Raw genomic sequence first — 11,778 nt, forward strand, 5'->3', positions numbered from 1 at the left:
TGGTCAGTATAGATATGACATACATTGCCCAACAAGTAATGTCTCCATATCTTTAATGCATGGACAACGGCTGCCAGTTCCAAATCATGTGTAGGATAGTTGACTTCATGTTTCCTCAATTGCCGAGAGGCATATGCAATTACTCTCCCTTCTTGCATAAGTACACATCCCAAACCTATTCCTGATGCATCACAAAATACATCAAAAGGCTTTTCAATGTCTGGTTGTGCTAGCACTGGTGCTGTAGTCAACAAAGTTCTGAGGGTGTGAAAAGTTGTTTCACATTCTGGTGTCCACTTGTATTTCTCATCTTTCTAAAGTAGTCTGGTCATAGGCTTAGCTATTTTTGAGAAATCTGGAATAAACCGACGATAGTATCCTGCTAACCCTAGAAAACTCCGAACTTCATGCACCGAAGTTGGGGCTTTCCAATCCATGACCTCTTGTACTTTTGATGGGTCTACTGAGATTCCATCTCTTGATAATATGTGACCTAAGAAAGGTACTTTGCTCATCCAAAATTCACATTTGCTAAACTTGGCATATAGCTTATGCTCCCTCAGTCTGGATAGGACAATCCTCAGATGCTCTTCATGATCTGCCTCATTTTCTGAATAAATCAATATGTCATCGATAAACACGACCACGAACTTATCAAGTTCGGGCATGAATACCGAGTTCATTAGGTACATAAAATAGGCTAGGGCATTTGTTAGTCCGAAAGACATAACCAAATACTCGTATAAGCCATACCTAGTAGAGAAAGCGGTTTTAGGTATATCCTCCGGTCTGATCTTTATCTGATGGTAACCTGATCTCAAGTCAATTTTGGAGAATACCTTCGCCTTCGCTAGCTGATCGAACAAGATGTCGATGCGGGGTAACGGATATTTGTTCTTGATGGTCACAGCATTGAGTGGTCTGTAATCTACACACATCCTCAGTGACTTATCCTTCTTTTTCACAAACAATGCTGGACATCCCCACGGAGATGAGCTAGGTTGGATAAGACCCTTGTCCAATAGATCTTGCAATTGAACCTTGAGTTCTGCTAACTCATTGGGTGGCATTCTGATATGCACCCGCTAGGGTTGAATCCCGATCTTTCGATGAGAGAAGGTGGATAACTCGATTTGGGGATGGAGATGACGTTCACGGCCTGACTACAACCATCCAAGGATGCTGTGCCTTAGCAACCAATACACCACCTCCAACGGTCGTCGCGATCTTGTGGAGCACGATCAACCAAACCACTAGGGTAATTCCTGCAAGCAATCGAGGAACAAGCAAGAACAAGTAGAACAAGCAACTCAATTGCAAATATGGAGATGAAAACCAATCTGAAATCACAAAGTTGGGGTTCTGAATCGAGTAGAACGGATGGTCTAGTCGACACATGCGTCTACTAGGAAGTAGCAATGGCTAAACTTTCAACAAAACAAAACCCAATCTGTTTGTTGCGGCTCTAATCCTTATTAATACCTAGGGAACGACCAAGGGGTGTTGGGGTCGTTCTCCAACCCTAGGACGCATCCCTAATGGACCCAACTTGATACATGGGCCATCGCCCCAAAATAGGGTGACGCAGCACCAAAGGCAGAAAAGGTCCTGGTGTGAAAACGACGACTACGGAAGCATCGGATAAGATATAGCCATGAGTCTAGATCCGTCGGAAAATAGACTTGATAAGCTTTCCAAAAAGTGCTAGAACGTCCCAATCCGAGTCCGTATGCGACCGTGGTGAACATCACAAGTTGGAGCTGTCCTGGAGTCCGAATCCAGCCCCAAAACGTGTTGGATTTGATCTCTTTCTTTCCTTGGACCAAAAGTGACGTGGTGTCCAGGTGGAGGACGTTAGGAATACATGGATTTGGTCCCCAATCAACTTCATTAACCTTCCATGCTTTCCATATGCAATCAAACCTTCCCTTGATCCATGTAAGTATTTCTGAAAATGACAACGAACACACATCATGGTGCAGCATCAATTCATCAAATGTATCAAATACAATCATGGTAAAGGATTGTTTCACCTGTGAATCAAAAGTTGCTAATGTGGTTGTATCCAGGCAGGTGATGTCCTCATCATTCTCCCCTTCTTGGCTGCAAGTCGTCCTCGACTTGCCCCAATGGCATTCAAAGGTGCTTGCTTTGATGTTGGAGCATGGAGCGACGACTATGCTGCATGGCCACAACCAGCAATGCTCCCCTTCTTTGGCCTTACCCTGTTGCATATTGGAAAAACTAGGAAAACTTTGCAAGACATTATTAGTGTTAGTGCAGCCCTCAATTTGATCTTGGTATTGTGGCCCAAAAGGATATTTTAGATTAGAGCAAATATAAACTTTATGCACCAAATATTCTCCTTTGCTGTCATATTTGCCAATTGCATGAAGCGAGCAATGATTAAAACTTGGCAAACCAGAATCAAATTTAAGTTTCTCTTTTAGACAATTTAGATTACACAGAATATCAAATTCAATATAACCCAAAGTATTTAAAGAGGACAGCAAGTTCAGTTCATCTTGTGCACATGTAATAGGATGAAAAAGCTTATCTTCAGCACATTTGTATGGTTCCAAACCAAAAGTATCACACTTATTCGCTACTTGTGGCATAGGAGTAAAAGAATCATCAGCACACAACTCCTCTTTATCACAAGGAACAACAAGTAATTCATTTTGTGACAAAGGAAAATCAGTAGTGGGTTCCACTATTTGTTGCTCTTCATTAGCATGCAGAGTGGACAAATTTTGGACATTATGGGTCACATCATTCTTGCAAGTATTCACAGATAATAGACTCTCCTTTTCAGCATTGAGAGCAAGACAAAACAATTGACCAATATGTTTGTATGATTTACTAATTAACAAGGTTCGAATTTCAGAATTGAGCCCTCTCATGAACCTACTCATAACATCTTCCATGCATTCATCTAATCCACCAAACATGATGCAAATCTTAAAATCATGGTAGTATTCTTTTACAGTCCTACTATCTTGCTTCAAGTTGTCTAATTTTGCAAGCAAATAATCAGCATAATATGAAGGAACGAATGCATCTCTAAAAAGAAATTTGAAGTCTTCCCAAGATTCTAGAACTTTGTTATGCCTACAAATGTGTTTCCATTCTAGTAAAGCATATTCAATCAAAACATTAGAGGCAATACAAATCTTTTGTTTCTCGGACAGGTCATGCTCATCAAATTCATTGTCTACTTTTAACTCCCAATCAATGTAAGCTTGAGGATCAAACTTACCATCATATAACGGCAAGTGTTGAATGATATCCTGAATATGAGGGTCTAGTTTCAACAGCTCAAAAATCTCCATATCACCTGCCATGATTAGTAGAAAACAAGAAACACAAAAAACAATATGTATCCTCCTATCAACTACTAGGATGTGTCGGTTGTAATTCTCTCAAACTCAACTTGTTAAAACAAGCCCTTACAAGTTCTTACCAAGCCAAACAGGAGGTGACGGCAACCAACAAGTCTATAACCATGGAGCGAAGTGTATCGGTGCCGCAGCAACAAAAACCTCTCAAGCTGTAGTCGAAATATGTGGAGCTATAGGTGGGCTAAAGCAAGGAAGTACTAGAACCACGTTAGTTGCAAGCAAATTGAACAAACGCTCAATGACGTTATTGTGCTGGTCCTAGGCTAGTACATGCTAGAGACACGAGCCTAGACACAAACGAAGTCACTAAGCTGCAACAAAGAAGGATCCCAAGGAGAGGAATAACAACAAAAGAAAAATCCTTCTCTTCTTCTTTCTCTTTCTGTTCTTTCTTTCTTTCTTTCTTCCTGTCTTTCTTTTCTTTCTTTCTTTTCTTTCTTTCTTTCTTTTCTTTCTTTCTTTCTTTTCTTTCAAGTAGCACAAAGCTGAAATTTTGCAACAAGAGATAACAAGCTACTTACAGCAATTAAATGTATCCTTGGGAAGGGTGATTCAGTAGCAAAGTCAAACCAGTGGCTGTTTTGCAAAACCAGGAGATGCGCAAATCTCCAGGGCGATTACGAAGCGCTCAAAATGAATTTAGGAGCAATGTCAGATCTGTTGGAAAGAGCACAAGTTAAGGTTTCCAGATTATATTTAAACTCCTTATTCGGACTCCTGACAAAGGAAATATGGTGCTTTTCTTTTTAGGATAAAACAGGACTCCGAATCGAATTCTACCTTGATCTTGTTGGATTTCCTTTTTGTAGATGGAAATATGGACGTGGATGAAACCTCCAAGGACGTGGCTAGGATAATGGTGGTAAACAAAACAAAGGAATTTGGAAATCCACTCGGATTCGTAGAGAGAAACAAATAAACTCAAATCTGCGATGGTGACAGAAACGTGACTAGAACTCGAAACTCTAAACGACTAGACGCTAAGACCAGCAACTTGACACGACGATGCAACCGTTAATTCAATAAGCCCTAACTAAGCAGTAATAGTATTAAGCTCAAAGGGTTTTTGGGATTATGAAGAACTAATCTACTAATTTTGTTTTGGCTTTTTCTGGACTAAAGGAGATTAAAAACAGCAAAGAACTGGAAGTCTCTCACCGATCAACCTTGCTCTGATTACCAACTGATATGCACCCGCTAGGGTTGAATCCCGATCTTTCGATGAGAGAAGGTGGATAACTCGATTTGGGGATGGAGATGACGTTCACGGCCTGACTACAACCATCCAAGGATGCTGCGCCTTAGCAACCGATACACCACCTCCAACGGTCGTCGCGATCTTGTGGAGCACGATCAACCAAACCACTAGGGTAATTCCTGCAAGCAATCGAGGAACAAGCAAGAACAAGTAGAACAAGCAACTCAATTGCAAATATGGAGATGAAAACCAATCTGAAATCACAAAGTTGGGGTTCTGAATCAAGTAGAACGGATGGTCTAGTCGACACACGCGTCTACAAGGAAGTAGCAATGGCTAAACTTGATCTAAACAAAACCCAATCTGTTTGTTGCGGCTCTAATCCTTATTAATACCTAGGGAACGACCAAGGGGTGTTGGGGTCGTTCTCCAACCCTAGGACGCATCCCTAATGGACCCAACTTGATACATGGGCCATCGCCCCAAAATAGGGTGACGCAGCACCAAAGGCAGAAAAGGTCCTGGCGTGAAAACGACGACTACGGAAGCATCGGATAAGATATAGCCATGAGTCTAGATCCGTTGGAAAATAGACTTGATAAGCTTTCCAAAAAGTGCTAGAACGTCCCAATCCGAGTCCGTATGCGACCGTGGTGAACATCACAAGTTGGAGCTGTCCTGGAGTCCGAATCCAGCCCCAAAACGTGTTGGATTTGATCTCTTTCTTTCCTTGGACCAAAAGTGACGTGGTGTCCAGGTGGAGGACGTTAGGAATACATGGATTTGGTCCCCAATCAACTTCATTAACCTTCCATGCTTTCCATATGCAATCAAACCTTCCCTTGATCCATGTAAGTATTTCTGAAAATGACAACGAACACACATCATGGTGCAGCATCAATTCATCAAATGTATCAAATACAATCATGGTAAAGGATTGTTTCACCTGTGAATCAAAAGTTGCTAATGTGGTTGTATCCAGGCAGGTGATGTCCTCATCACATTCTATAGGGCCTTCTGGATATGGGTGCAGTACCTGGCACTAATTCAATCTTAAATTCCACGTCCCTATCCGGTGGTAGGCCTGGTAATTCTTCTGGAAATACATCCGAAAACTCACAAACCACTGGAATATCACATATGGTGGTGGCTTGGATAGCACAGGCTAAATGTTGGGGTTGGAAATCGCGGGAGAGTGGAACTAGAAAAGCATTCCCTCCCGTGGGTTCCCTCAACATGATAGTACGGGTGCTAGTGTCAATAAGAGCACCATGATACTTCATCCAATTCATGCCTAAGATTACACTTATCGACAACCCCGGCAATATTATCAAATCCGTTGTGTACTCCCTCCCTTGTATCAAGATGAGTACATTTTTGACTATCTTTTTGGTAGTAACAGTTCCCCCTGCTGAACTTATGTTAAAACCCCCTTTACTTACTTCAATTATTTCTTGATCATGTCTAGATGCAAACGCTTGACTCATAAATGAATGAGAAGCTCCTGAATCAAATAAAACAACAGCGGGGTGTTTGTTGACGAGAAACATACCAGCCGTGACAACTTCTCCGGCGGGCACTTCCTCCACAGCGGTATAATGCACTTGTCCCTATCGTGCCCTGGCATTCACTTGCCTCTGATTGTTCTGATTTGGGTTGCCATTCCTCTTGGGGTGGGGGCACTCCTTGGACCAATGACCTAGTTGGTTGTAGTTGAAACAAGGTTGATTACTTTTGAATCCGGTGGAGCTGTCCTGATTACCATTCCCTTTTGGTAAGGCAATAGTGAACGCCTTACGAAACGGTTTCTGTGGCCTGTTATTCTGAGCTTTCAGTGGTGGAGGCCTGAACTTGGATGCAGGTGGACGGAATGGTGGCCTAGCTGCAATAGGCGCTTTTGACTGAAAAGATCCGGATGCACTGGCCTCATATGCCCTCTTGCGACCCTTAGCAACTGCATGCAGGTTGTTGTGGTTTTCTTGGGTCAAGGCATCACTAATAAACTCATTGTACGTGGCACATCGAGAATTTGCCATAGTCTTCATTAATTTGGTACCCAAACCTCGCTTGAAACTCTCAATCTTTTTCTCTTCAGTATCCACAAAACTTGGAGCATATCTTGACAAGTTGTTGAATGCGTGCATATATTCTGTGAGTGACTTGGTTCCCTGAGTGAGCCTCATAAATTCGGCTGCTTTCATGCGCATCAGGCCCGAGGGAATATGGTGTCCCCTAAAAGCCAGCTTGAATTGATCCCAGGTCACTCTTGCATTAGCAGGCAGAGACGACAGAAAGTGCGTCCACCAGATTCCTGCTGGTCCTTGCAGCTGATGAGAAGCATATTCAGCTTTCAGGTGCTCTGTGACCCTTAGCAGACGAAATTTCTGCTCGATGGTATTCAGCCACTCATCGGCCTGCAGTGGTTCCTCAGCCACCTTGAAGATCGGAGGCTTCGTGTCCAAAAACTCCTTGAATGAACTGTGCTGATTTGGCTCGGCCCCTGGTTGTTGTGGGTGGCCACGAGCAGTGTTTTGCGCGATGAGGCACAAAGCTTCTTCCATTGTCCTCTGGCTACCCAGGAACTGGGTAAAGAATTCCTGAGCAGATGGTGGCGGTGGGGGTGGCAAGTCATCATGGTTGCCATCCTGGCTGCTGCTAGCTCCTGCACGGGTGCGCGTCATCTATGAAGTTGCAACAATAAGCGATTATTGGTCGATGCCAAGAGATTGCAGACGAATTAGGTACTCATGCCAAACTAAAATTACTGGAGAAAATTCTCAAAAGCACAATAAAAACAGAGGCATAATAATTCATTCTCGCAACATGACATCGCCAATTTGACCACTTATCGTGCTCATAATGCATGCAATTTAAGGCGTGATGACCGACAAGGAACTGGAATTGCATTAACGTTTACCCAAACGTGCGATTTTACATTACATGATAGTCTGGTTACTAATGCCAAATTCAAACTACAGGTCCATTACATAAATAAAGGTGATACATTAGTCTTCCCACTACACGCTAAGCGATCTAATCCTCATCATGATCACTATCGAGGTCAGACGCAGAATCATCTCCTTCACCAGGTTCTACTTCTTCTTCAGGTGCCACTTCTTCTTCCTCGTACCCCTCTAGACCCATTTCTATGGCTCCAGGTGGTATATAAGGGTGGAGCTGATTGTGCAGTAGGTGAATCTCTTCATGCAGATTATCATTGTATCCCTCCGCATTGGCCAGCTGCTGTTCCAGCTCAAACTATCGAGCTCTCAGGACATCTTCCCTAGACCAAGCTGCATTTCGCTGGTGAGTTACCCGAGTCATTTCTTCAGTGAGCCTCTCTATCTCGGCGTCGTGCTCCCTCTGAAGCTGACGTCGGTCTTCGCGGACATGACCAAGAGCACCAGACACATGTCTGAGGCTACCTTCGACTCCATCTAACACTCTCATCACTGCGAACATGGCGCTCATGGCAGGGTTATCGTTGTTCTGCCTTTCTGCTGCACCAATCTCCAAAGGTCTTCCTCTTGCCTGCTGCCATGAGTCAGTGGAGGGATTACCTCTTGGAATGACTCCAACCATAGCGGCTGCCAGCTCCTAAGGAAAACGATCCATGATATCCCTCAGGATCCCAAAGGCTGCCCTGCCAGCTGCTTCTTCAGCAGTCCTGCCAGTCGACTCATAACACCAACCTGTCCACTCAGAATCGTCACCTCGGGGACGGACAATGGCCTCCACAGTAACTAAGAGACCTTCTCCCAACCGCTCATTTGCCCAAAAGTAGCGGGGTTCCATTCCATCGGGATAACCTACATAGCTAAGCACTCTCCACAAGAGGGTAGGCATCCCAAACTCTCCAAGGAACGTGTGACGTTGACGGGTACGTGGAGCAAGCTGACGGCTAGGAGCTCTACCTCCGGTGGACTTGCGAGCAGTCTGCTTGGTGCGTGCCATCTGCACCATCAACATGTACCCTTTTGTGAGACAATGCCATAATGGATAAGAGTTACATAACCGAATAAGAATTTTATCAGGGGAGGAACAAATGTGATTATGTGAATGGTGTTTAACATGATGCATGCTCGTGCCGTACGTCCTCACAAACTTAGGAAAAATTTGTTTCTAACGGTAGACACGGTGGCATACATACGTTCTCTCATATAGATCGTAACTAGTCGAACTACACGTTTCGTTGTCAGTGTACCTGCATAAAATTTCATTTCAGCCCTAAACCCATAATGAAATATGCAGAATGTAATTGTAAATACTTTCATATATGTATCCCCATACATATACTTCCGTATCAATCTACCCAACAATAATTTAAACCCTCAATTAAATACGTACCATGTACACATGCAAGCATGCATACCTAGCCGTACCAATGCTAACTCTTCCCGACCGCACGCTCACATCTTGCGGTCATACACTCATCTTACCTTGGCGTAGAGGCATTTGATCCATACATTACCACTCAAGTGAATGGCATCCATACTATAGCACGCCATATGGACGACGAAGTAAAAACCCCCATGTTAGTACTTAAATAGCCACCTAAAAGTCCTTAATCTGGGCATAAGGAAAGTGATCATTGGCACACTTTAGATTTCAAATACCTATTATATAACTAATAGTTGCTAGGGAAGGGTCTTTGGAAAACAAAAACTTTTGTTTTTAAATACACTTGTGACAATTAACGTTGAATCCTGCTCTGATACCAGCTGTCGCAGAACCGACCAATTTATAAGAATACAAGTATAATGGCAATCCGCAAGCGGTCGCACTGTCATACTTGAACCCATATAAACCCGGTAGTCCGTCGAGTACCACAACGGTCTCGATAAACAATTTACCACAACCAAGATCGTACAGGATTCAACATACATGCCACATATTACATAAAGTTCACAAATACTTTTCATCATCAGAGTACGAATAGAAAGTTATTACAAACCGAGTTTGATAATTAAAGCGGAAGCAACTAAGTTTGAAGATAAGTTTCCAACGTAGTTTGATACAGTGCCAAGCCAGATCACGATCCACAAAAGCAAAGATAGGAATTATTAAAGAAGCCTGCCCAAGGCTTACTCCTCATCCACCGTGGGATAGAAGCAACTCTTGCAATAACCATGATACACAGTGCCATCTGCAACAATGGGAAAATAAACCCTGAGTACGAGAAGGTACTCAGCTAGACTTACCCGTCATGAACCAGAAATAAAATGACTCCAAGGATTATGCAAGGCTGTATAAGTGGACGTAACTTGACAACATTTTGCGAAAAGGGCAATTAACCGTTGTACAATTGTGATTCTTTTATCAAGTTAATTATAACCATCCATTTCTAGGTTAGCAACTATCCTATGCCAAACATGTGGTATATTATTTAGAATCATACAATAGTAACCATAGTAGGTATTGTAATTCCATATTCATTGGAACCATCATGTTTCATAATATAGTTGCTACGATGTTGGGACTAGCCAAGTTTCTCACTATCCAGGAGAGACGGCGATTCGAATCGATTTCAACCAGCTGGGAATTTATTCCTAACACAAACCCAGATCTATCAGCCACGATAGTCTTAGGTCACCTTTGGTACAACTCAGGTACACATTTCGCGGGTCCGTACTGCACCGCACAATCTGGAACACCAGATGCCAAGATGCTCAGGCCAAGCCTGCCCTTGGGCTCAGTCTGATCATTCCCCGGAAGGAGCGCACAACAAAACGGGTCCTGGCCTGAGTTGAATTACTCGGCTTCGCGGTCGGAACGAGTTATCCGGCCAGCTAAGTGAGAGGCATGCGTTCAATCTTGTCAGAAGCGCCAACAACGGTATGGTCCTTAATCGACACAGACGGGGATAGGTCCACACCCAAGACCTCCATGCCTTGTTGCTTCCCTATCGACTTCCCATCCGGTCTCAATTTACTTTTACCTCATGGTTCTGTTCCACGATAGCAGATATAGCCAACCGTGCTCCGGTATCCACCTATATCTCGTAGGTGACAGGACATCACCCGACTTCTACCGGTCTAAGCATGGCTAAGCATATATTCGATCCTGGACCTATACCGGTTAAAGGGTTAATATCTGGACAAGGAATGTACATGCATCAAGTGGTTTCATTCAACTCTTATAACCTAATGCATCAATCATAAATACATAAGTAAACATTTGTAAATTACTGGGAGACTTATAATGCTCCGGGGCTTGCCTCGCAGAAAGGAAGTAGGGCGATGGTCAGGGCACTCCGGAAGCTCTTCAGGGTTCTGCTCCACGCCTTCGGGAGCAGCGGCTTGCGGATTCTCCTGTGGGTTCCCTTCCTCTGCTTCTTCGAATTCCAGCAACATGATCTCTTCCTCCGATCCTAGATGCATGAGTATGATATGAGTATTACGAATGCATAATGTTAACAAGTGCATCGCGTTGTTTGAGTAGGTGCATATCTCTTCTCGATTACTACTTAACTATTTCTACAATGCATCGGCTACACCACAAACAGTAGTTACTTGTCTCTCTCATAACTGGAGTTCTACAAATTCAAAAATAGTGATCCTGGACTTTCTGGAAAGCTTATCAAATTCTCTACAACTTTGTTATTAACCATTTTTACAGTCTACACTTGTTTCAACATGTAACTCATTACACTCTAGAATCAGTCCAGAAATGACTTGACATGCAATATAAAGTAATAACACTTCTACTTCAGGTAATTATTCAAAATTTGACAACCTAGAACCTACCAACAGTTTCAGCATACCAAATACAGTTAAGATGATATAATGGTGAAGTCCAAACTATTTATTAAATTGCCTTTATTATTTTATTTAGATATCTAGGTTAAATAATAAATATATATCAAATGTGCTTAATAAATTCTCAAAATTTTACAGAGTCTTACTAATGCTATCAAAGGACTACTATAAAAATTTCATGCCATTTTGCTAAGTAGAACATCCTATACAAAAATGATAAGGAAGCAAGGCTTGAAATAGCATAAATGGAAAATCCTATTGAAAAGTGTCAAGCAACAGATTTCATATTTTTCCTTACATCCATACAGTACTAGTATCACCTCCAACAAATTTCATGAATTTTGGACTCATAATTAATTTATAAAAATTCATGCAAGGATTAACTATTTATAAAAGAAAAATCTATAACTATAGATCTACA

At 42.5% G+C, this 11,778-nt stretch overlaps 1 protein-coding gene across 1 annotated transcript; it reads right to left on the minus strand.

Moving 5' to 3' along the window:
• Nucleotides 1-1,719: 1,719 nt before the first annotated feature.
• Nucleotides 1,720-3,410, minus strand: LOC136514917 (uncharacterized). The gene is made up of 2 exons (XM_066508625.1): nt 2,034-3,410; nt 1,720-1,948 (listed from the first exon to the last, which is right to left on the minus strand). Exons 1-2 carry the CDS (start codon nt 3,342-3,344, stop codon nt 1,748-1,750), a joined length of 1,512 nt encoding a protein of 503 aa, XP_066364722.1. The 5' UTR covers nt 3,345-3,410; the 3' UTR covers nt 1,720-1,747.
• Nucleotides 3,411-11,778: the final 8,368 nt, after the last annotated feature.

This window comes from Miscanthus floridulus, chromosome 17 (assembly GCF_019320115.1).
Source record: "Miscanthus floridulus cultivar M001 chromosome 17, ASM1932011v1, whole genome shotgun sequence".
NCBI lineage: Eukaryota > Viridiplantae > Streptophyta > Magnoliopsida > Poales > Poaceae > Miscanthus > Miscanthus floridulus.

Bases quoted from the DNA above. Each gene is read 5' to 3' on its own strand.
- LOC136514917 (XM_066508625.1), bottom strand. From the start codon at position 3,344: ATGGCAGGTGATATGGAGATTTTTGAGCTGTTGAAACTAGACCCTCAT. The intron at 1,949-2,033 runs GTGAAACAATCC...TGTCATTTTCAG, and splicing joins TAGCAACTTTTGATTCACAG to AAATACTTACATGGATCAAG.